Here is a 27,665-nt window from a genome sequence, read left to right as displayed (position 1 = left end):
AAGTTTAAAAATCTGTCATATCAATTTCCTCAATATGTTGTTTTGATACAACTTATGAGGGGAAAAGTTTGATTTTACAATATTTCGATATTATTTTTTAACTTTGTAACTTTATTATATGATTAACATAACTGTATTTCAAAGCGTCAAACTATATCATTATTTTGTCCCAACAAAAATAATCCAGGGAATAAAATATTCATTCATATGTTTATTTATTTTATTCAACCTGGGCCATATCTACTGGTGCACATGCATTCTAATAATTTGTCTTTAATACCTTATACAAGCATCAGCAAGCACTATTTGTCACAAGATTTGAAAAGTAAATAGGCTATGTACACACTGAACACAATGCACATACAAGCTGTATTTAAGTACATGCCGAAGCTATCAGTATAAAATGATATGACCTTCACGATGCTATTAATTTAGCCCAAAGATTAGGAAAACTAGCAAAACTGGTGAACTGGTACTGTCCAAATAAAAACATCTGCAAATCTTGCTGCAATTTCCAAATAGTATTTCTATTACTAAAATAATTATTTTTGTTATTTCTTTTAATACAAACACATTACTGCCTATGATGACTTTATCGTATTACTTACATATCAAAATCAAGTAATAATTACAAAACTCGCCGTAAACTATCACCTCTGTGGGTGTTTGTGCACGAATATTTTCTCAACACTGCGGCATGTGAGAAAGTAGGTCAATAGTCAGAGAATACAGGGCGGGTGCGGCACGCCGCACCCGCCCAAAAACCACAGATACAACAAAATACACATTGCTTATGTAGATTAGTGATATCATATCCCATAATGCCTATCTTTGGATGGTCTATGGTTTTTATACCCTGGCAGGTATAAGTCCAGTTACCACACTGAATGATGGGACATACTATGAAATCCAGATTTATTCGAAATATAGTTTGTATTCAAAATCTAGCAGTAACCTGAGCCCTAACATTTGGTGAAGGGGTAAAGGGGGAGAGGGGTATAATTAACCAGAGGAAAAGTTAATATCATAGGCCTAAATAGGGAACACAGAACGTGGTATGATAATTTTTTATATGAATGAGTGTTCATGAACTATATTAAATGAGGTAGGGTTTTTGTTTTTACTTCAATGTAAAATTTGCATTGTTAGTAGTTTCAGTCTTTTCGGCGGCGAAGTTGTTTTTTTTCGCTGCCAAAGGCGACAAGTTTTTTTTTTTTTTAATTTTCATGCATTTATACAGTTAGGTGGGGAAAGGTTTTTTTTTTTTTTTTAGTGTTGGTGGGGAAAGTTTTTTTTTGCTAATGTAGTAGGGAAGTTTTTTTTTTTCAAAACTTCCTCCCCACCCCCTTGAAGTCTAATGGTGCGTCCCTTAAGGAAAGGAGCATGGGCATAAGCAGGCCCCTTTTCTTTTCTTTTTCAAAATATGAGATGAAGAATAAATCCCTTAGAGAACTGCAAAAAAATATACGAAGCCTTCCTAAAGCATTATAATTTAAAAATTAAAAATAAATGGCAAATCTCACAAATCTCAGAGGGAGAGTACGAGAACCAAAATGTTGATTTTTTGGGCCTACAATGGTGCCATGTAATTCATAAATATGAATGATTCCTCTACTTGCAATTACAATTCACGATGGATATGTAAAGTTAAGAAAATTCTTGATTTATGTGGTCTCGGTTACTTTTGGTTACTTCAAAACAACCATAACCCTAAAATGCTTAAATCTATTATTGATAGCCGTATTAATGACATTTATATGCAAAAGTGGAATGATGTTGTTAACAAGAACAGTTTGTGCTCCAACTATAGAATTTTTAAAAATACCTTACACTGTGAACAATACCTATTTAAGTTAGATTTTAGCAGTAGAATAATTCTTACCAAATTTAGATGTGGCAATATTAAAATGCCAAGTAACCGTAGATTTAGTGTTGTAGACGATGAAAAGTTATGTATCCTATGCACAGAAGGGTTGATTGGTGATGAATTTCACTATCTGTTCGAATGTAAACACTTTGATGCTGACAGAACAATTTACCTCAGCCCTTACTACTTTAATCATCCTAACTCTATTAAAACATTTGAGCTTTTTAATACCCATAATATGTTGGTGCTAACAAAACTGTGCAAATTTATCAAAATTATAAATGCAAAGTTCGTGTAAATAGGTGCTTTTTGTGTGTGTGTTAATATTTATTATATATATATAACTATATTACTCTGATTGCATGTACAATGTGTTTAAAGGATAATTTGGCCTGTAACTCAAACCATATTCCTCTGTTTAAATACATGTAATGTGTCGATAATTTATATTTGGTCCGCATGTATTGTTGTAATGGCAATTGTATAGGACGCCATCTATATTGTATTTGTAATTATGTTTGCATCTCTCATACCCCGGAAGGGGTCGATAGAGATCGAATAAAAGTTCATCTTTTTGATGGACGCCTGAACTGAACTGAACTGATAAAAGGTGACCCCTTTTTGTTATTCAATTCTAAAGGGACTCATCAGTATAGTTAGTTCCTGTTTAATTTATAGGTTGAGAACTTGAATGATACAATACATTGCTTGTTTGCAATGATACATTTTTATTAATACAAATAGGAAATGGTACTGGATAAACCATACACATGTAAGGATAGTGTTTAAAGTCTGTTTGGATAATTATGTAGCCTTGGGGAAATCCAGTAAAACTGTTAAGGTGACAGTGCATCTACTACATATCTTGGGGTGTTTTTATTTTCAAGTTACTAAGTATTTTAACGAAGTAAAACACACTCATTAACCTAACAAAATGAAAAATATCAACAAATTAAACGGAAGTGCACACCCATCCACCCTCTCCATGCACGCCACCACCACAAAGCTCGTACCAACATCTCCAAAACATGCTCTCCAAATAAAGTAGATTTAATATATTTTATATACTCGCCACTAAGAAACTCTAAAAATATGCAGTATGCAGGTATGCAAACCGAACCTGCCGCCATTGGGACCAAGAATCTTAACTTTTGTGGAATGGATCTGAACTAATTATAGTAACCTTTCAAATCACAGAGGTCTGTTTAAGAAAACTCAAGAGAAAATCCATATTAGTTCATTTTTATCAACAAAACTTCCCTTTCTTAACTTTTTCTTAACTATATTGGTTCCTATATATAGTCAGTGGTATTTGTGTCCTTTGTGAATGGAGACATAATAATGCTGATGTATACAATTCAATTCTGTCCCCATTCGTAAAGGACATACCACTGACTATACAAGTGTCTTCAAGCAAAGAACAGCAACTCAACAGTTGGAACATATCAGAACTCCCAACTTACAACTCGGATATAGTTATCAATCACTTGAATTGGCAGCAATGCTTAACCAAATAACGGGTTTGTAGCATAATTGGGCTACTTTTAACTCCCTTGACAGGAAAAGATCTTGCTTCTTGCTAAAATTGTGCAACTTCAGATTTCCAATTAGGTGGTGCTAATGATTTAGGGTGTTTTTTTAGTTGCAAAGTGTCATTGTTCGCTCTTTTTTAAGTTGTAAATATAGACAATTTATCAACCATGGGAAAACTTTATTCAATACAGACATTTCAGCAATTCGTTTGTGGCATTCCAAGCTATGTATATCTTCATGTCGATGTACTTTGCAGTGACAAAGTGATTTTTTATATAAGTATGCTAATGAACTGTAACCTAAAATAAATAAAACAAAATGTACACTATACAGCTGTTGCCACCATTGGTTTGTTTAAATAAAGAAATATAAGTTTCAAAAAATTCCAATTTGCAAATGCAGCAAGCAAAAAAACAGGTTTTTACACTTTTTTTGTCAAAAACAGTTCAAATTTTGGGAAGAAAGTCCACCTTTCACAAAATTGCCCCCCCGGTCCACTTTTTTCAAAATCTGCACCACCCCAAAAAAAAATTGTCAGTGTGTACTGGCCTGATACACACTTATAAATTTACAATTTCTTATCCCCAGCTGGTTTAAGGGCATGTATACAAGTCCTATGGCAGACATTATTGGAACTCTTTGGCCGGACTGAGACTATTTAATTCTGGCAACACCGGATACCCGGCATGCTTTCCTAATCATGTGACATGATATTGCACCATGACTTTCATGATTGCAGAATTGTGTTGTGGGTGTTCATTCACCGGAAAAGAACTTACAAGATAAAAATGGAGTGTATTTAACGCTAAAATCAATTTCTACCACTCGTAAAGATGAAAAGGAGAGTATTCTATATAGAAGACTAGCTGTAACAGAATAAGGTGAGTTAGTTTAAGTTTCATAAGAGTAGATGGCAGGTGGTGTACTCAGACATAATATACTGTGTGTCATAAGTCTGTTCCTCCCCCATAGGAAAACCATTTTAACATGCTTTAACTTAAACTTACCCAATTAATTTGATATCTGGTTATTGTTTTTGATTAACATAAATGTCACTTAGCAATTTATTTGAAGTAGTTGTCTTTTTATGGTCGATAACCTCCGAAAGTCTGATGCATATTTTTTTTCTTTCTTTTGATGGGGTCATTTATGTTCTACAACTGACTTGCATCATCATCATCATCATCAGTCGGCTGCGGCGCAGTTTAGAAATTTTTATTTTTGCTGTCATGTTTTGAGTGAAAACTTGAGTGATTCACATGTCATGCTACCGTAAGAATTTTCATTGACCATCTTGACCAGGAAGTTGTCGCAAAATGGTCGTGGTTATAGTTCGATAATGCTAAACTCGTAAACTGATTAGTGTATGTTGCTGAAATTTTTAATTTATGCCCGATGGAGCTTACATGCCAATTTAGAAGTATATTGTATTGGCTTAAAAAGCTAGAAAGATTGCGGGGCTAGTTGCTGCAAATTGATAATTAAAAATGAAATATTTATTACATTTTAAATTGTTTTTGTTTATGATTTTATACTAAAGGGCAAGGCACCAACGGCAACTTCGTCAGAAGGCACAGCAAGTGACTGTCGGTAAAGGCCATATTTTGAGGGCATTACGGCAGTGGGGGTAGGGCACCGGTCGTGTGTACAGCTGGTTAATTCAAGGGCTGATGGACATACAGTATGTCTTTGTGCCGCTGAGCCCAAGACAACCTAGATGCAATATTCCAAAAGTGGCATGTTTATGGAACATTAATTTTTGCACTGAACACAGCTACCATGAAAATAAAAACACAAATATGTTCTGTTAAGCATAGGTGTTATGTTTGTTGCTGAACCTAGGCTATCTAGATTTAATCGTTCATACAACAGGTAATGGACATACATCCTTGTGCCGCTGAGCCCAGGGTTAGTTTCCTTCGATGCAATTATTCATATGCCATCTATTTGACATGTCAACATTATTTGTTCATCATGTACTCAAAAAATCTGTTCTGCCTCCCACCACATGATTTTACGTTTTGGCCCCCACACATGTCGTCGGGTTCATCACATAGTCACTTATCGTGATTTTTGGTCATTTTTGTAATTTTTATTATATAGGTTTTAAATATCGTTCTCTTCAATTACGCCAAGTCCAAAAGCTGACAATTAAGTAATTAACTAGTACCGTATTCGTTCCAATAAGCGCCCATGCCCCAATAAGCGCCCACCCAGGGTATTTTCAATATGCTAAAGAGTACCAGCTAAAGGGTACCATTAATGTTGAAGTGACAGATAGACGACAATGCGACATCGATACAGTGAAATAGCTGGAGGACTACAAGTCCTACATTTTCTGCATCAGAAAAGCTACTAGAACGTCCAAGGACCCTTTTGTAACATGCGTAAATTTGTCTCTAATAAAAAATAAGCGCCCACCATAAGCGCCCTGGGCGCTTACTGGAATGAATAAATTTTAATTTAAAAATAGTTTTAATTATGCCTCCACCGGAGGTATTATGTTTCCTAGTTGTCCGTCTGTCTGTCCGTCCGAGCTTGCGAGTGCAATTTATCAGAACTGGTAAGACGTACAGTGATGCAAGTTGGTGGAGGGATGGTCATTGGGGGTCTTCAAATTATAGGAGATTTTCGTCGCAAAATATGGTAATTAAGTACTTAATTTGTATAATTTATATAATATATCTATATTGCATAATTAAAGTCATAATGTACGATCTTTTTTCAGAATTTACCTTTGTTTTTTTCAAATCCGATTTTTTGGCATATTTGTAATACTTACACATGTTCTAACTTAAATCTATGAGCAAACTGTCAAATTCGTCCTATTTGTAGTAAAACGGGACGATTTTCTGTTGGTCCGACATAAAGTCATAATTTTTTAGATTATGACTTTATGTCGGCCACGATCGCAAACCGTAGTCTCCTACGCGGCCAGTTTGGTTACGCTCCCTCCGCATGTGGAGGGAGCGTAACCAAACTGGCCGCGTTGGAGACTAACTCTGAGGCCGCACTCGCCGTCCTAATCCAAATAGTGCGAGATGTTTCGAGTGATAGAGGTGAAGTTTATGATGTTGTTTCTTTGCAAATTCCCAATGTTTTTCAAGCGTCCAAATGTATTGGGAACTTTCATAATGATTGCATATTATCATTTTAGGAGAAAACAAGAAATATCTAAAAATTAAAAAAGATCGTACATTAAGGCTTTAATATGCGTAATAAGCCAAATACCTTGTGAACAGATTATCTGGAAATCCGTATGGGGTACAGTGACGTAACTTGGTGGGAAGTAGCGTGGCCAGATGTTATTAACCTGATTAGATTTTTGGTGCAAAACATGCTAATTACGTACCTATTTGCATAATTTATGCATAATTGATGTGTATCAAGCAAAAAAAACATGTGAACAGATTATCTGGAGATCCGTATGGTTACAGTGACGTAACTTATTGGGGAGTAGCGGCGCCAGAGGTTCTTGACCTGATTTTCGGCGCAAAATATGGTAAATAAGTACCTAATTTGCATAATTTATGCGTAACAAGCAAAATACCATTTTCTCGGAGACTAGGGGTCGCACGTTCCTCAAACTACACAAAGTAGAAAAAATTGTATCACATAGTGGTGTATCTTGATTACGTGATCAAGATACGCCACTATGTAATGTGGATTTTTCGTAAAAAGCGTATCACAAAGTGGCGTTAAGTGGATACCCCACTATGTGATGCACTTTTTCCCATGTTTACAGCATTTTTCTGTTTCACATACTGACATATATCTTTGGAATCCTTTTTTTACCCACTTAAAAGCTAAAATATGAAGTAAATATAGTACAATATTAAAGGTGCTTTGAACACTTGGAAACAGCTCGATAGTTTTCTTACAATGAATTCGAAATTATTGCAACAACACTGTCTGTTTGGCTGTCTGCCGGTCTAGCTGTTTGTCTGTTCGGGCGAAAGCAAATTGATCAATCCACTGTGCAGCTCAAACACCAGAACCTATCAACTTCAAACTTGTTATGGTGATAGGATATGGTAGCGTGATGTGCTGTATAGTTTTTATGTTATATTTGCATATTTATGAATATTAATGAGCTTATTTGCATATTTTGCCTACATTTTCATTAATCCACTCTGCAGGTTAAACGTAATAACCGATCAACTTCATTATTATGTTTTCAGGGTTATTAGAAAACCTAATAATGATAATATTGGATGGCTTATTTCGCATTATACCATAACATATCGGATTTGTCATACAAATATCGAACTCGCCATTGGCTCGTACGATATTTTTATGACTCATCCGATATGTTATGGTATCATGCTCAGCCATCCAATATATTATATCAAACTTAGTATTGTGATAGTATATGGTGGCCTGATGTGCTGTATAGTTGAGCGCCATTTTATTTGCATATTTATTAATTTAATGAGCTCATTTGCATATTATTTGTATTTACGAACCTATGTGTTTTACAAATCTCTGTATGGAGGCCACCTTAATTTAACCTTGTAATAGTGTGGTAGTGGTACAGAGTAACAGGTATATAACAAAATGCACAAAAACTGCTTCCACTCAAATTTTATGCATATAAACTAACTAATTTGCATTTAATTATTTTGATGATGATTTGGGGGTTTCTAATTACACATCCAACCTTAATTATATCAATATTTATCTTGTTTTTTGACTATTGGCTAATGTGCTTCAAATTCTCCTATATGATCATTTTATTAAAGATAAATTAAGAGTGATATATATTAGTATATAGACGGTGACGATTATTGTCAGAAAACATGAAAGCTTTGAGGGTGCTGGCTGTATTTGTTTAAATAATAGATTGAATATGGAATATTAACTATTTTAAACAATATTTTAAACAAATTTCTTCATCTGAAGTACATGTATGCCCACAATTCCTTGCCTCCTCGAGGTGCCTACAACCCCCTCCAGCCCAGGCCAAATTTGGGGCTACTAAAGTTGTATAATCTTTAATGATCTAAATGTAAAATATGTGTAATAGTGTGTAAAAAATAGGTAACCCCCTTTCAACATGTCAGAAATTGCTTAGCTGCTTCCCTCTATGACTTTAAATCAATCACCCCATGTTATTCTCCCTGCCTGCTCATAATTGTTAATGCACAGCCCTTTAGACTTGAAATTAGAGAAAACACTTTCAAACCAGACCGTAACCATGGTAATATATTTAACAATGGAAAAGGCATCGATTTAAGCTAAACTTTAACATTGATCTTGTCAACTTTATTCAGGTCTACTCATCTATGACATATATGTGGTACATGCTTAAATATAATACATAGTATATCAAATTGAAAATTTGAATCTATTCAACTGGATTTACTATTTTTGAACTGGCGATAGTAAACCTAGGTGACTGAGAATATACACAAATACACATAGTATAGTTATTAGTCACTTGAATAGCTGCAAACTGCGCATGATGCGATTTGGAAAAATATTTGCTTTTTGTTAGATTAACCATAGTGTAGGGGAAGTTTTTGTTGATTTTATTCTGTGATTTTAAATAATAGCCCTATAGTTATTTTGCTTTTGTTCTAAAACCAAAAAGCAGTTTCTTTCAATTAAGCTGTCTGCCTTCACATTCTACACTCATGTACCGTAAAACCAGGAGCTGATAACGAGACTATAATAAGTTCTAGAAACACCGGAACCCAGCATGTTTTTCCATGAAATGTTACAAAGTATTGCAACGTCACTTTATTATTGTCGAAGCTTTGTGATGGGTGTAATATCCACCGGAAAAGAAAAAACTGTTTTGTAGTTTTCCAAAATCATGTATACAACTCACAAACTAATGAAAATGAGAGTATAAAAGACTAGCTGTGGAAGGCCATGGACGCCCCACTTTTTTAGAAATTTGTCATGTTTTTTCCCGGTTCCGGCACTCTGTGTATCCACAGGTACTAATGCTCATGCTCATGATTCACGAAACACAAAAAAGGCCCGGGTAATTTTTCATTCCACTTGTTGGCAAAATTGAAAAAAAAGGGTGCTTTTCATTTATGAATCACATGTCATCATAGTTTCATTATTCTTCCTTTACGAATCCCATGTCGGGTGCTGTGCATTATATGTATAATATGCGTGTATCTGTCAGAAAGGGGTATGTAATAGAAATATTGTTCGCGTTTAGCGAAAAAAGGGGTATTGTTGAAGAGTGAAAAAACCGAAATTGCTAAAAATAGGGATGTTTCTATCCTGCAAACTTAGCGGAATGAAATGCAGAAGGGTGTGTTTTCAAAGATCATCACCAAGCATGAGTACCCTCCGATACACGTAGTGCTATATTTTACCCGACATTTTTGATGGCCGCCCCACATATTTTTAACCGTGCAACATACAGGTATGTATAATGTTGATAAGCATTCTGCCATGTAATATAAACCACACACTTTCCTTTATTATTTTTTTCAAAAGTCACTCTCCAGCAATGAATGTGTTACAAGTGGACTTTTATACATACTGGATTTCAATCAATGTATTACAAGACTCAAATCATGGAATTGGGTGGTTCTTTCATACATGCTATTTTTCACATGCTCAATAGACACAGAGGATGAATTTGAGTTGTTCTTTCATACATATGACAGGCCTATGTACAGCAACAACTTCCCATGCTTAACTCAATTTGGTCAAAGTATGGACTTGGGTGGGTTTTGTATTCATATATTCAATTATATGGTCATCTGATCCACTTTCCCAGGAAATTGGTTTCTGGTACTTCTTAGATTTGAAGTAATTGGCTGTCTTCTTAAGATTATGTTCAAAATCCTGCGTGTCCTGGGGGTGTTCATACATTCTTTTGTTAACTGTGTTGTATTTTTATGATGTGATTAATAATTAAAGAATGATTGAATGTACTGTCTTCTTAAGATCATATTCAAAATCCTGCCCCTGATTTTTGACTTTCTGTGTCAAACTATAATTGAATACATTTGTGTGTTACCTATTTCAGATGCCAGATAATAGAGCAGCCATTGTAGATATGGATATGCAGCAGCACTGAGCCAAGAGAACATCTGGGTTGATAAGTTTAGAGTACATGATGCAGAGATGGCATATCATCAAACATTGGCTAATAAGACAACTGGACAAGTTTCCAAGGACAAGGTATTTATCAACCTCATATTGTACAAGTTGCGGGAGGGGGATTATTAGAGTGGTGACACTCAACTTTTTGTTTAATAGGTATATAGCATACAGGTGCAATTTTAAAAATAAAGCTGGTTCATGGGGAAGTGATTTTCATGGCTTAATATTTGAATGCCGGGACAGGTTGGGAATAGTCATGGGTCTTTTCAAAACTGACTACGAGATGTACAGATATGGCTCTCAGTGCATGGGACCAACAACTTAACGTCCACTCCGTAGAATGGAGTGCTTTTATGATTCATTTACCCAAATGAACCATGGGGATAGCAAAAATCTGAATTTTAATCTACAGACATGGCCAATTAATTTCAGACTTTTTTCACCCAAAGTCAATAGCCAAGCAAATCTCCACCACTGGGAATTGAACCCAGGACCTCAACATACCAAAGGCAGGATATGCAGATGGTTTAAAGAACATTGTTAGCTGATGAAAAAAATGATTATTTGCTGGCCCTTATCCAGGCAAATGTAAGGTCATGATTGAGGTTATCCAAAAGGGCTGTTGGTGGTCGACAGGTCCCATCATTTTTCCAGTTTCCAGAGAGCATCATCTCGCATAGTCACTTCCTCAGGACTATAATAGGCTCACAGGGTTTACGATATAAACCGCCCCAGTTGGTGACATCATTTGTGCATATTTTTTTTTATGCTTACCCGTATGATATCAAACTGTTTGCTGAATTCAATCCTAAGGATCATGGGTGACTGTGAATGTGTTCCTGCTAAGTTAACATCTTGTGTTGCAAGAATAAATGAATGGATGGTGGACAATATGGCCCAACTTAATCAGGACAAAACAGAATTCATTGTTTTTGCAAATAACCATGTTTTGCCTACGCTTCAGTATATTCAACTCAAACTTGGTCTATGTACACATCCAAAATCCTCTGTTCAAAATCTTTGTGTTATGCTTGATTCTTGTTAGTTGTTAAGTATTGGGCAGGATGATTTATTTTTTGCCACTTTTTGTGCTAGGTAGAAGTTTAATCCAATTGATACATATTAAATTGTTATGTATTGGGCTCTTACACCCGCCCTCATCCCAGTGTTTCTGTTTTTTGTTTACATTTTTATTATATGCTACAGAAGGATGAATCACATCTTGCAGCACTGATTACCAGAGATGATGTCCAAAACTACTTTAAGGCTGTTTCCATGCTGTATTGTGTGTATATAGTACTACAATCCATTGTTTCTCAAAAGGTGCGCCAGTTTCATGACAGCATCAAGAAAGAAATAAAACATGAAAATGAAAGAGGAGGAGGCAATTGTAATAATTGTAATCCAGGAAATGATCCAAAGAAGGGTAAATGCGAGAATTGCAAGGATTGCGAGAATTGCGAGCACTATATATGGACCAAAAAACTTAAAACATATCACCTATGTCCAGGAAATATTCACTGGATTAATGTTGATCCCACCAAATTTCCAAATGAACCTTGGGAATGTGCAAAGCTGTTCATGGGCAACTTGGGGAAAAAGGCTGCTTATCATATACCCAATGAGAAAACACTGGACCTAACTGCACTTCTGAACCTAATGGCAAATTGCAAAGCTGATTGTTTCTATGGAAAGGATTGCAGCAAAGAAAATGACGTAAGTATAGGTATTGTCCAAGTTAAAGGGGTTTTGTGAGATAACGTGAAAATATCAGTAAACATTGCCTTAAACAATAACCCTGTTTTATGTGCGGATGGACTTTTCATTCAGCTCCTCTCTTTAAGAACTACAGGGTGTCTCAATAAAAATAGGCCCTGTGGATTAGGGGACGTAACTTAAAATTTCTGCTGTAAAATCAAAACTTTTTTGTAGATTCAAGAACCATGACGTTTCGTCTTTAAGATGGTGTGCAAATCAGCAAAATCTGTTCACGCGTCACTGAGATAATTGGGATTGTACAAAGAGACCCATTTTTGGACCGTTCCAATGGGGCAATACACACAATGTGCTGCATTGTAGTTTAGAATGGACGAAAGAAATGAAGTAAACTCTCAGTCTTGCCGGGTACGAGTTACAAACATCAACCAACCAATCAATCAATCTCCCAAAGAATGTTTTTCACACCTTTCTCTTTGGGTTAAAAATATTTAAAAATATACCTTCTAAAATGTAGTTCATACATTTCTCAAGCAACAAAAGGGCCATGGGGTCAGTTAAGTTTCATAATGTATACATGCTTGACCAGGAAAAAAAATCTTTTTTCAGATAATGAATCGGGAGAATTGCAATCTGCTATGATGCGTTTACATAGCTTTACATGGTTTAGAATTCATTTATTGATCCCGATAATTCGCAAAGCGTGCTTCCTCAACTGATTTGCACCAGGACCATCACTTAAACATTATATTGGAAAATGATAAAGAAATCTTATAAAGTGTGTATTCTTTTTAAAAAGCCTGTATACTGTCTTTCAGATAAAAAAATCCTGCTTATTTGTTGTTAAAATGCCCCAAATTCCTGTATAGGGATGTTTGTGCTCAACAGGGTAAAGCCTGTTTAGGCTATGTTTTGAAAATCACTAGTCGCGCATCATACTAGCTTTTTTGGGCCACTTAACGCCATTCGTGAGATTCATTCTTAGGAAAGCACCCTTTTTCGTGTTTTTCTGGTCATGTATGTGTAGACTATGAAACTTAAGTGACCGCTTGGCCTTATATTATTTCTTGAGAAATGTTTGAACAATATTGTTAACCGAAACAGAAAGGTGCGAAAAACATTCTTTGAGAGATTAATTGATTGGTTAATATCTTTTCAATTCGTACCCAGCAAGTTTATCTCTTTTTGTCCATTATAAACTACAATGCAGCACATTAGTGTTTAATGTGTATTGCCCCATTGGAACGGTCCAAAAATGGGTCTATTTGTAAAATCCCAATTATCTCTGTGACGTGTGAACGGATTTTGATGTTTTGTGCACCATTTTAAAGAAGAAACGTCATGGTTTCTGAATCTTTAAAAAGTTTTGATTTTACTGCCAACATTTTAAGTTACGTCCCCCAAACCACAGGGCCTATTATACCCGCATGCGAAGCATGGACGGGTATATTGCCATCCTGTGGTTTCTTCTCCTTCTCCTTATACCCGCATGCGAAGCATGGACGGGTATATTGCCATCCTGTGGTTTCTTCTCCTCCGCCTCCTTCTCCTCCGTCCATCAAACACATCATTCTGTCAAGGCTAGCGCTAAAACTACAAAGGCCCTGGGGCCCATATGTGGTACACTTATGGGCCCTACCCCGTAGCAGTGCCGTTTGCCCATCTTGGCCCCAGAGGTCAAAGGTCACGGGCCCCAGGGGAAAATATGTGAAAATACAAAGCACGCCATTTCTCATCAAATGAAGCAGCCTCAGGGCCCTGAGTTGGTACACTGATAGCCCTAGGGCTACTCTATATTTTCAAATATACAAGAGCCCCATATGTTATATATTATGGGCCCCAGGGGCCCAAATGTTAAAATATAGTGCAACAGATTGACAAGCCTAGCTCTAAAAGTACAAGATCACTAGGGCTCATATGTGGCATATGTATGGGCCCTAAGTTGTAGATGTGCCTTTTGCCCATTTTGGCCCCAGATGTACAACTTGTGGCCCTAGGGGCCCTAATGTTAAAACAAAGGGCCGGCCGTTTCTCAGCAAATAAAGTAGCTACAGGGTTCAGATTTGGTACACAGATAGGTCTTTTAGTATTATATTGTCATATGTATATATACCCCCCATATGTCACATAATATGGGCCCCAGGGCCCCAAACGCTCAAACATAGGGTCGGCCGTTACTCAGTAAATAAAGCAGCTACAATGCCCAGCTTGAGTCTACTGATAGCACTTGAGAATCATATTTTAAAATATGTACATGAGCTCCATAGGTCATATATATTGGGCCCCAGGGCCCCAAATGTTAAAACGAAGGGCCGGCCGTTTCTCATCATATAAAGCAACTTTATGGCTCAGAATTTGTACACAGATTGCACCTGAGAATTACATTGTTATATGTACACATGAGCCCCATATATCACATAATATTGGCCCCAGGGCCCCAAACGCTAAAACATAGGGCCGACCGTTACTCAGTAAATAAAGTAGCTACAGTGGCCAGCTTGAGTCTACTGATAGCACTAGAGAATTATACTTCAACATAATTATGTACATGGGCCTCATAAGTCAAATATTATGGGCCCCAGGGCCCCAGGGCCCCAAATGTTAAAATAAAGGGTGGGCCGTTTCTCATCAAAGAAAGCAGCTTCCGGGCTCAGAATATGTACACAGATAGCACCTGAGAATTATATTGTTACTAACACCCACACACCCATCCACCCCACACACGTAGGACTAAACAGACAGATCGTATTATATCATAATTGGAAATACCAGCGTGAAGTGTTAAGGCTGTTCCAGTTAAATTACATACCCATTGGCTGTTCCATTTAATTTACATACTCCCTCTGAAATGGCCCCAAAAGGCTGTTCTGTATAATTTACATACTCCCTCTGAAATGGCTGTTCCATTTAATTTACATACTCCCTCTGGAAAGTTTCCCCCTAATCATATTGCATAGCCTCACTTTGAGTAAGAGATACTGACAACAGCAACCTATGGAGAGTAAGAGAGACGACTCCCCTGGGACTGGGAACTTTTTACAATATATTTATTTTAAGTGCTACGACAGTGCAACCTACATTCAATTAAAGCTTGTGACTTGGACTTTCACTTTTTTACACATTTTCTGCCCAATTGGGCGACTGTTTACAATTTCTTTATTTTAGGTCCTCAGCAAATAAGGACTGTAAGTTTAGGTATACCGATAACATGCGGGTATAGCCGTATTTGTGTACAAATATATAGCCTTCTAGTTCTCCTTCTCCTCCTATCAAACACATCATTCTGTCAAGGCTAGCGCTAAAACTACAAGGGCCCCAGGGCCCATATGTGGTACACTTATGGGCCCTACCCAGTAGATGTGCCTTTTGCCCATCTGGGCCCCAGGGGCCCAAATGTAAAAACACAAAACATGCCATTTCTCATCAAATGAAGCAGCTTCAGGGCCCTAAGTTGGTACACTGGTAGCCCAAAGGAATATTCTATAAAGGCAAGTATACATGAGCCCCATATGTCATATATTATGGGCCCCAGGGGCCCAAATGTTAAAATATGGTGCAACAGATTGACAAGCCTAGCTCTAAAAGTACAAGATCACTAGGGCTCATATGTAGCATATGTATGGGCCCTAAGTTGTAGATGTGCCTTTTGCCCATTTTGGCCCCAGATGTACAAGGCTGGGGGCCCCAGGGGCCCTAATGTTAAAACAAAGTGACGGCCGTTTCTTAGCAAATAAAGTAGCTACAGGGTTCAGATTTGGTACACAGATAGGTCTTTAGTATTATATTGTCATATGTATATATAACCCCATATGTCACATAATATGGGCCCCAGGGCCCCAAACGCTAAAACATAGGGCGGCCGTTACTCAGTAAATAAAGCAGTTACAATGCCCAGCTTGAGTCTACTGATAGCACTTGAGAATCATACTTTAACATATGTACATGAGCCCCATAAGTCATATATATTGGGCCCCAGGGGCCCAAATGTTAAAACAAAGGGCCTGCCGTTTCTCATCATATAATGCAGCTTTATGGCTCAGAGTTTATATACAGATCACACCTGAGAATTACATTGTTATATGTACATATGAGCCCCATATATCACATAATATTGGCCCCGTGGCCCCAAACGCTAAAACATAGGGCCGGCCGTTACTCAGTAAATAAAATAGCTACAGTGGCCAGCTTGAGTCTACTGATAGCACTAGAGAATTATACTTCAACATTATTATGTACATGGGCCTCATAAGTCAAATATTATGGGCCCCAGGTCCCCAAATGTTAAAACAAAGGGCGGCCGTTTCTCATCAAAGAAAGCAGCTTCTGGGCTCAGAATATGTACACAGATAGCGCCTGAGAATTATATTATTACTAACACCCACACACCCATCCACCCCACACACGTGGGACTAAACAGACAGATCAGATTATATCATAATTGGAAATACCAGCGTGAAGCGTTAAGGCTGTTCCAGTTAAATTACATACCCATTGGCTGTTCCATTTAATTTACATACTCCCTCTGGAATAGTTTCCCCCTAATCATATTGCATAGCCTCACTGTGAGTAAGAGATACTGACAACAGCAACCCATGAAGAGTAAGAGAGACGACTCCCCTGGGAGGGGACTTTTTACGATTTCTTTATTTTAAGTGCTACGACACACTGCAACCTACATTCAATTAAAGCTTGTGACTTGGACTTTCACTTTTTACACATTTTCTGCCCAATTGGGCGACTTTTTACAATTTCTTTATTTTAAGTCCTCAGCAAATAAAAAACTGTAAGTTTGGGTACACCGATAACATGCGGGTATAGCCGTATTTGTGTACAAATATATAGCCTTCTAGTTTTTATTGAGACTCCCTGTATAAAGTACTTAATGTCTACGATACCTATGATCTTGAACTGTCTATGATACCTATGATCTTGAACTAAGTACTTTTCTGTATCAACTTCCAGAAGCCTTTCAAAATTATACTCTGCACAAGTACCAAACAAGATAGTGAAGATTGCCAGGTTCCTAAAACGAAATCAAATTTCGCTCATAAAACCTTAAAAACAGCGGGCCAATAAAGTGGAATTCATTTGAGAAACATATAAAGACTATAGAGATGATCAAGCATTTCAAAACCAAAGTGACAGAAAATATTATTCTTAACTACATTTAGTGATTTATCAAATTTCCTTGTACGGCTTTAAGTAACGTTCATTGTGTATCGTATTATCTGTAATATAGTTAAATGTAGTATTGAATTTATCATGGTAATTTCTTACATACACTGTAAATTCAGTGGTAATCACTTTTAAGTTAATTAAACATGTTTAAAGTCTAAGCACAAGTGTTTTTTGTGTTTAATCCTATGATTCATCGTTTTTCTACATGCTTAGATCATAAAAGTATAAAGTTCTAAACAGTTTGGTCTTTGAATGATTCAGCCATGTGTTTCGAAGTGTGACACTTCCAATCACATGTTTAGGATTTAAATACTTCTTGAATACACAAAAACAAAGTAAACATAAAACAGCTAAATGTTTAGCAGAAAACATATTTACACTTTTGACACTGCTGAACATGTTTGTGTGTCGGAATACGCGGATTTAGGGTTTACCGGAAGTCAATTTGTGCCGAAATTCCTTCCCACAATGCAATAAGCATTTTGCATAATAATAGATACAGTTCAGAGGTTAATCAATATTCTTTGTTATGCAATAAATATGCATATTGCATCAACAGCTGATTTTACTTAAAGGAGTATTTCGTGATCCTAGCATCCTCTATTTATGTCATTTTTCATTAGATATCCACGAAAAAAACCTATTCCCAAAATTTCAGTTGATTCCGATTTTATGCGTCATGAAGTTATGCATGATTATGTGTATTACACTGCTCCATAGACAATGCGTTGTAATTTCGCTCTGGTGCACCAGAACGAAATTCAAATTTCACGATATCTTTGCTAAACAAATTAATCTGCAAGAAAAATTTTGTACATAAACATTATGTAGCCAGAGGTTTCCAGTGATATAAAAATCTCAACTTTTTTTTAGAAAAGTGTGGTGATGAGGCTGTGGATCACGAAATGCCCTTTTAAGCAAGAAGTAAAAAAATAATAATAAATAAATAAGAACAGAAGCAAACTAATGTTTATGAATTATCACCCAATTTCCTACCCCTGCCAATTAATATTTTCATTTTTATTTTATCCAGGTACTGAAACAAAGGAATGATATTCATCATCCAAAAACATTAGGAATATCCAGAGAGGAATTAAACAGATGCCATCGTGCCTGTAATAAACTTCTGAATAAGTACCTCAGAAAGATGGAGAAGGAGAAAGAAGAGAAGAAACTTGGGCCTGGAGTGTTGCTGCCCTTAGAGAGTGCCTTGACTTATATGGAGGAGGTTTGTACATGACTATAAAATCTCATATATAAACGGAATCGGGGGCAAAAAAAAGAGGAAAGGAGAGAACAGAAGAGAAAGAGGAAAAAAGGAGAGAAAAAAGAAGAGAAAAGGAGAAGGGAAAAGTTAAATTGCACGTAATTGAGTATAGGCCCATGCCTAAATAAACCGCAGTTGGGTCAATCAGAAGTAGATAGACCCTATAATATATAGGCCTGTGATTATTTTAGGCATTGCATGAAGGCAGGACCTCTGCCAAAAAGCATGTCGTCAGCCTGCTATGCTAATTGCCTAAGTCATTTTTTGTAATTTTGAGAACAGAGTACAAAATATGGTTCAAGCATGCATTTAAACATATTTATTCACCAATCTTTGCACAAGAACAAATAATAATGATTCAAATGAAAGGGAATAATCCAAAATAATTAGGGTAATTACGTAACTGATGCATGATTGAACCACATTTTGTTCTTTGTTCTCAAATTTCCAAAAATGACTTAGGCAATTAGCGTAGTAGGCTGATGATGTGAAAATTACTGCTGGCCCGCCGATATGCAGGGCCCATCACATTTTGTCATTAAAGTCAGTATTAAGATGACTCCATGCTGACTTCAATTTAACATCGATCCATGCATGGTTTAATTGCAAATCGAATCTCAAGTCTTAGGCCTACAAGTGTCAGTCATGTCAGTGTAACATTTAAAATTTTGCAAATTGAGTTTGGGCCCTTTTTTGTTTTATAAAGCAATGATATATAGTATGAATGCAGACATACACAGGTGATGAGTGCAACCTGATTGTAGTGCAGCATGATATATTCAAAAATTGTTTTCACCTATTGCTATGGTAGTTAATCCGATTATTACATCACTTTGCTGGCGAATAAACACGCTCAATGATGAAAAATGTCTATAGAATTACGATCCAGGTCTTTATCCCTGTATGGCGTAACATATTCCCTTTTGTAGTTCACGTTAGAATATGACCGTTGCTAGGTCAATTGGCTCTGCCTTCCTATGTTACGAACCACTGATCGAAATGATCACAACACAAAGCCTATGACATATCAAAATTCGGAACAGGTGTATGAGCCCAGGCTTGAACCAGTAACCAATGGCAATGGTTACTACCGTGCACTACGATAGCGAATAGCTATGGTAATTAATCCTGTTACATTATTACTTCTATGGCTATATTTGATTGACAGATTTCGATCTGCACAGTCAGTTGTTTCTGTATCAAATGAGTTCTTTCAAATTGGTTATCCAAGCGTCCAACGTATCGGATGGGCCAGATCAGGTCATCCAGTGAAAATAGTTTGCTTTTGCATTAAAGTTAAAAGAACCATGATCTTAACCTCCAATAGAGGTTGGTGAAATATTGGAGGACATTGGCACTACAACGAATGGGACTGTCATCTGGGCCTTTGAAGAATGTTGAATTTCTGTAGCGTGTAATGGCATTTACATCAAGGGCCTACCCGGCTAAAGTGTTGAATAAAATGACCCCAATATGAATAAAAAAGAAACCAAAACAGAAACAAAAAAGATAAAGAAAAATAAAAGAAACAAGAAAGAAACACAATTAAAAGTAAAGCAAAGCAAAGCAAAAAAACAAACAAAAAATGAAGGAAAGAAAATGAGCAAGGTACATCAACTTGATGTGGGGAAACAAGTAAATACAGACTAGACAATATGCAGGGGGAGGGGCAAAACCAGCAAATGTAGGCATAGGGAGTAGGCAAAGTTTGATAGCCCAAAATTACCAGTTTCAAGGCTCACAAAAGTGCTAAACCTGCAAAAACAACAAGGATCAATGATGTAAATCACTGACTGTGCACATAAATAGACTTGGTAAACCAAACAACCAATGTAGGTACAAAAACAGGGAAAATTGATGGCCAAAAATTGCCAATTTCAGAGCCCACAGATGAAACAAATTTAAACAACTGAAGGTTAGATCAAATTTATCCAGAAAAGCTCACCCCCCCAAAAAAAATAAAGCAACGGAAACGCTTATGACGAATTTCGAACTCGCGCTCTCTCTCTGCTCTTGTGAAATTGTACAAAAGTCCGGCACTTTACCAACTTAGCTAATGGGGTTGAGACACAAATTTGCAGGTTTACTTGTTCGTTATAACTATGTGTATCGATGATTTGCTCAAAACCCTTTACACTTTTGTGGATGGCGCTGTTCATGTTTGCATATTTTTAAAAGCGCTCAATAGTATAAGCACATATGCTTCTTATGTAAAGCCAAAAATAATGCACACCAGGAAAGTTTTAATCATTGCCTCGCCCATGACAACTGCTCCCTGATTATGCCTCATGGGCAAAGTATACCATATTGTAATGAATTTCAACAAAAAAAAAATCAGCTGCAAATAATAAATTCTGTGTTTGTAATTCTGTTTTTATACCCGCATGCGAAGCATGGACGGGTATATTGCCATCCTGTGGTTTCTTCTTCTCCTCTTCCTCCTCCTCCTTTTTCATCAAACACATCATTCTGTCAAGGCTAGCGCTAAAACTACAAGGGTCCCATATGTGGTACACTTATGGGCCCTACCCGTAGAAGTGCCTTTTGCCCATCTTGGCCCCAGAGGTCAAAGGTCATGGGCCCCAGGGGCCCAAATGTGAAAATACAAAGCACGCCGTTTCTCATCAAATGAAGCAGCTTCAGGGCCCTGAGTTGGTACACTGATAGCCCTAGGGGTACTCTATATTTACAAATATACAAGAGCCCCATAAGTTATATATTATGGGCCCCATGGGCCCAAATGTTAAAATATGGTGCAACAGATTGACAAGCCTAGCTCTACAGGGTGTCCCAGAATGATTTGTACCGTGTTTGCAAAAATAACTAAAAATAGAAGACGGGCAGTGTATCTATTTTTGATACCAGCATTATAATGATGGACATGTCTACTACTTATTCTGTTAATTTCAGCCCGCTACCTTTATTTGTTTTGGCGTGGCATGCAATAATGTAAAATCGATGAAAATACCTTTGAAAAATGGCACGATATGATTAAATGAAGCACGTGGGATGTTTGGCACAGCATTTCGACGACAACTACTGTTGGGGTTGCGCCTTAAAGCTTGCCGGACAGCTGCAATGTTCGCTCTAGTTCTTACAGTTTTACGAGCACCAGAAGCTTCACTCTGCCGATTCCTGACAGTTCCGTGCTCGTCAAACTTCTTTACGTTATACACTATCGTCTAATGAATCTTCTTTGCGTCTCAACATAGCTGCCGGTTTGCCAGTAAGATTTTGAAAGAAATCCACGCTGCTGTACAGTAAATTGAAGAGCCGTCTTTTCTGTATCACAACCAGTTCGATCTCTGCAAGCATTTCAAATGACATGGACCTCACACCACAATTATACTTAAAACTACCGCCAAAGAGAGAATGGGATTAGGCCACAAATCCTTAATTCCATATAATGATTGCTTCGTAACGTCATAAATAATAGATAGATATCGGCTATTTAGTGGAAATATGAACAGGGCACAACTAAAATACCTGCATAACTTTTTCCAAATAACTTTGTGCTGAACGGTTAGTAATGTTACAGATTTTCAAAATAGGTTGCGTTGTCAAAACTTAGAATTCACCATTTTTACGCAATCTTCTATAACTTCTACTAGAAACGTCCAATTTTAAAATCTAAAAAATCTGAGAAAGCTAAATATATGTAGAACTTAAAATGCAAAACAATATGACCATTCAACATGCCCTTCATACCTAAAAAATTCCATCTTTCCCGGTATAGATCATTCTGGGACACCCTGTATAAGTATAAGATGACTAGGGCTCATATGTGGCATATGTATGGGCCCTAAGTTGTAGATGTGCCTTTTGCCCATTTTGGCCCCATATGCAGGTATTAAAAGCGACTGCTATCTGTGCAGTACCGCATGCGGTACTGCACACTTCCTTCACAGTCCCGCATGCGAACTGCACCTTCCGTCACGCACTTCGCATGCGGGACTGCACATCCCGACGTGCATTCCCGCATGCGGTGATGCAGGTCGGGATGTGCAGTACCGCATGCGGTGATGCAGGTCGGGATGTGCAGTCCCGCATGGGGAACTGCAATATTTTTGGTGCATTTCCGTTAGGGTATGTGCAATATTTTTGGGGTTTTTCCGCATGGGGAACTGCAATATTTTTGGTGCATTTCCGTTTGGGGATGTGCAATATTTTTGGTGTTTATCCGCATGGGGATGTGCAATATTTTTGGTGCATTTCCGTTAGGGGATCTACAATATTTTTGGTGTTTATCCGCATGGGGATGTGCAATATTTTTGGTGCATTTCCGTTAGGGCATGTGCAATATTTTTGGTTTTTTTTCGCATGGGGAACTGCAATATTTTTGGTGCATTTCCGTTAGGGGATGTGCAATATTTTTGGTGTTTATCCGCATGGGGATGTGCAATATTTCTGGTGCATTTCCGTTAGGGTATGTGCAATATTTTTGGATTTTTTCCGCATGGGGAACTGCAATATTTTCGGTGCATTTCCGTTAGGGGATGTGCAATATTTTTGGTGTTTATCCGCATGGGGATGTGCAATATTTTTGGTGTTTTTCCGAATGGGGAACTGCAATATTTTTGGTGCATTTCCGTTAGGGGATGTGCAATATTTTTGGTGTATTATCCGCATGGGGAACTGCAATATTTTTGGTGTATTTCCGCATGGGGTACTGCAACATTTTGGTGTAGTTCCGCATAATGAACGGTTTTTGTTCGAATGTCCGCTTGAAATGCAATATATTTCGTGCAGCCCTGCATGTGGGGTGAACATGTTTTTTCGCATGTCCTCATGAGAGAATCCGGGGGGGGAATGCAAGACGAGTTGTATGCCCTACAGTTCCGCGTGTGCGGCGGCGAAAAGGATTTTGTTGTTGTAGTTGTTGTTGTTTGTTTTTGGATTTATTTGTTTTGTTTTTTATTTGTAGGCCCTGCGGCGTAGAAAATATTATCACATGCATATATAAATTTCTTTAATATTACTATCGCTTTTACTTTGACTATTGTGAGTTTTGCTTCATTTGCTGTAATTAAAAGAAAGTGTTATAAACTTTAAAGTCTATAGTATTTTATTATATTACGTCGCTTAATGATAAGTGGCTATTGTGATGAATCTATTTAGTGACCATTGTAATAAACTTGACATTGTGTGCATTTTATTCATGTTAGAAGCTGCCCAAGCGGGACATTTCTCAAGTGGATCAATTTACGCAGATCTCAAACGATGCCCATGAATAGCAGCGGCGAGATCAGAGAAGGGTTTTTTGATGTTTACGAAAACGACATCTAAACCTATCTAAAACTGAGACGAAATAGGTAATAGGTATTTTCGTCTCGGATCTAAAATAGGTAAATTAAGATAAACCTAACAGGGGTCGTACAGGCGTCAAAATTGGGGGGGGGGATTGTATGGAACTCTGGCAAAATATTAGGGGTTTAGCCTTAGCCCCTCATCCCCGGGATCTACGCTACGGCAAAAGCTGTTTTTGTTCGCATGTCCGCATGGGGAACTGCAATATATTTGGTGCAGCTTTACATGCGATATCATGATATAGTAAAAGCTATATTAAACAAATCATACACCGGAACATGGAAACCTGAGACCATAATACCTAAATTAGGTATTATGGTCTCAGATGGAAACATTACAAACATTTCAAATTATTAAATGATGCTTAATCGTTATTCTTTATATAATATACAGGGCAAAGAAGAATTATGCATCGCACACTAGCACATTTAAACATGAATTTACAAATGGAAACATAACATGCATAGGCAGACATACCAGACTAAAAACTATAACCCCTCATTAAAGCTCTCATAATTATATAGGCCTAATGGTATCAATTATAATATGCACACATTAATAGACAAGCGGCTAGGGGACGCAGGGGTAACCTTGTCAATCAAATACTTCATCTATTGTGTCCAATACTTAATCCGATAAGTAATCGATGTATATCGATAAAAATAGGATCAAGATCATGGAATTAAGCTATACACCAAAAATATTGCACGTCCCCATGCGGAAAAAAACACCAAAAATATTGCACATCCCCTGCCGGAAATGCACCAAAAATATTGCAGTTCCCCTAACGGAAATGCACCAAAAATATTGCACATCCCCTAACGGAAAAACACCAAAAATATTGCACTTCCCACCAAAAATATTGCACATCCCCATGGAAAAACACCAAAAATGTTGCAGTTCCCCTAACGGAAATGCACCAAAAATATTGCACATCCCCTAACGGAAATGCACCAAAATATTACACATCCCCTAACGGAAATGCACCGAAAATATTGCACATCCCCTGGCGGAAAAACACCAAAAATATTGCACATCCCCTGGTGGAAATACACCAAAAATATTGCACATCCCCATGCGGAAAAACACCAAAATATTGCACATCTCTGGCGGAAATACACCAAAAATATTGCACATCCCCATGCGGAAAAACACCAAAAATATTGCACATCCCCAGCGGACATGCACTATATTGCAGTTCCCCACGCGGAAATACACCGAAAATATTGCACATCCCCATGCGGAAAAAACACCAAAATATTGCACATCCCTAGCGGAAATGCACTAAAATGTTGCAGTACCGCATGCGGTACTGCACATCCCGACCTGCATTCCCGCATGCGGGAATGCAGGTCGGGATGTGCAGTTCCGCATGCGGGACTGTAAACGGAAGTGTGCAGTACCGCACGCGGTACTGCACAATTCCGCGTCCCAAAAAATAGTTCCCATATGTACAAGGCTAGGGGCTCCAGGGGCCTAAATGTTAAAACAAAGGGTCGGCCGTTTCTCAGCAAATAAAGAAGCTACAGGGTTCAGGTTTGGTACACAGATAGGTCTTTAGTATTATATTGTCATAGGTATATATAACCCCCATATGTCACATAATATGGGCCCCAAGGCCCCAAAAGCTAAAACATACGGCCGGCCGTTACTCAGTAAATATAGCAGCTACAATGACCACCTTGAGTTTACTGATAGTACTTGAGAATTATACTTCAACATATGTACATGAGCCCCATAAGTCAAATATTATGGGCCCCAGGGCCCCAAATGTTAAAACAAAGGGCCGCCATTTCTCATCAAATAAAGCAGCTTCAGGGCTCAGAGTTTGTACACAGATTGCACCTGAGAATTATATAGTTATATGTACATATGAGCCCCATATGTCACATAATATGGGCCCAGGGCCCCAAACGCTAAAACATCTAGAGCCGGCCGTTACTCCGTAAATAAAGCAGCAACAGTGCCCAGCTTGACTCTACTGATAGCACTTGAGAATTATACTTCAACATAATTATGTACATGGGCCTCATAAGTCAAATATTATGGGCCCGAGGCCCAAATGTTAAAACAAAGGGCGGGCCATACAGAAAGCAGCTTCCGGGCTCAGAATTTGTACACAGATAGCACCTGAGAATTATATTGTTACTAACACCCACACACGTAGGACTAAACAGACAGATCGTATCATATCATAATTGGAAATACCAGAGTGAAGCGTTAAGGCTGTTCCAGCTAAATTACATACCCATTGGCTGTTCCATTTAATTTACATACTCCCTCTGAAATGTCCCCCCAAAAAGGCTGTTCCGTTTAATTTACATACTCCCTCTGAAATGGCTGTTCCATTTAATTTACATACTCTCTCTGGAATAGTTTCCCCTAATCATATTGCATAGCCTCACTGTGAGTAAGAGCGACTAACAACAGTAACCTATGGAGAGCAAGAGAGACAATTCCCCTGGGAGGGGACTATTTACAATTTCTGTATTTTAAGTGCTACGACAGTGCAACCTACTTTCAATTAAAGCTTGTGACTTGGACTTTCACTTTTTATACATTTTCTGCCCAATTGGGCAACTTTTTACAATTTCTTTATTTTAATTCCTCAGCAAATAAGGACTGTTAGTTTGGGTACACCGATAACATGCGGGTATAGCCGTATTTGTGTACAAATATATAGCCTTCTAGTTGCAATTCTGTTTTTTGCAGTTGGAGAAAGAAGGACATATATCACTATCAGAAGCCAAAGAAAGACTGTGTGAAATAGTGCAATCACTATTGGATGACATTACAAAAAAGCTTGATGATAATGATGCTACCGTTGAAAAGGATCTTCAAACACTGGTGGCAATGCTGGAAGGGAACCAATTTATTATTTGTACCTTCTATAACCCTCTATTTGATATAGTCATAGATACATCGAAAAAGGGACTTGCACTTTCAGAAACAAATGAACTTGTTGAGGTATTGAAGCATTTTAACAGTAGCATATACACAAATCTTTATATGCTGAAGAAAGAAGTTCAGTTTAACAAGACTGAGTTTGAAAGAGAACTCCAAGTTTTGATAGAAGCATATGAAACATACCAAATTGAGACAGATAGAAAAATAGTTGATTTACAAAGCCAAGCTAGTAGCACACGCAAGGATCTTGATGAACACAAAACTGAGGCTGGTAGAAAGATTGGTGATCTACAGACCCAAGCTGTTATTATTAGGAAAGATCACGGTGAACTCAAAACTGAGACAGATAGAAAGTTTGGTGATCTACAGACCCAAGCCGATAGCACACAAAAGGATCTTGATGAACACAAAACTGAGGCTGGTAGAAAGATTGGTGATCTACAGACCCAAGCTGTTGTTATTAGGAAAGATCACGGTGAACTCAAAACTGAGACAGATAGAAAGTTTGGTGATCTACAGACCCAAGCCGATAGCACACAAAAGGATCTTGATGAACACAAAACTGAGGCTGGTAGAAAGATTGGTGATCTACAGACCCAAGCTGTTATTATTAGGAAAGATCACCAGCATCTTGATGATAGGCTTTCATATCTGGAAGCTACTGTAGGACTTCGGGTTCTCAAGGTAAGGTAAAAGTAATTGTGTTTGATTTGCTGGGCCATATAAACATAGCATAACAACAAGCATTTATATGCGCCTTTGCCTAGGGATTCAAGGCGCAAGAGAAAAGAAAACCAAAAAATTCAAAAATAC

General features: G+C 37.6%; 1 protein-coding gene across 1 annotated transcript; it reads left to right on the top strand.

The window, feature by feature from the left end:
* The first annotated feature begins 4,019 nt into the window (after window positions 1-4,019).
* Window positions 4,020-27,545, top strand: LOC140139051 (uncharacterized). Its single transcript, XM_072160833.1, has 5 exons — window positions 4,020-4,281; window positions 10,401-10,555; window positions 11,684-12,193; window positions 18,405-18,599; window positions 26,658-27,545. The coding sequence occupies exons 2-5, from the start codon at window positions 10,499-10,501 to the stop codon at window positions 27,543-27,545; spliced, it is 1,650 nt and encodes a 549-aa protein (XP_072016934.1). The 5' UTR covers window positions 4,020-4,281; window positions 10,401-10,498.
* Window positions 27,546-27,665: the final 120 nt, after the last annotated feature.

Source organism: Amphiura filiformis, chromosome 18 (assembly GCF_039555335.1).
Source record: "Amphiura filiformis chromosome 18, Afil_fr2py, whole genome shotgun sequence".
Lineage (NCBI taxonomy): Eukaryota > Metazoa > Echinodermata > Ophiuroidea > Amphilepidida > Amphiuridae > Amphiura > Amphiura filiformis.
The sequence above is the reverse complement of the archived record's forward strand: the minus strand, read 5'-3'. Positions and strand labels throughout refer to the sequence as shown.

Bases quoted from the DNA above. Each gene is read 5' to 3' on its own strand.
- LOC140139051 (XM_072160833.1), top strand. From the start codon at position 10,499: ATGGCATATCATCAAACATTGGCTAATAAGACAACTGGACAAGTTTCC. The intron at 10,556-11,683 runs GTATTTATCAAC...TATATGCTACAG, and splicing joins GACAAGTTTCCAAGGACAAG to AAGGATGAATCACATCTTGC. The intron at 12,194-18,404 runs GTAAGTATAGGT...TATTTTATCCAG, and splicing joins ATTGCAGCAAAGAAAATGAC to GTACTGAAACAAAGGAATGA.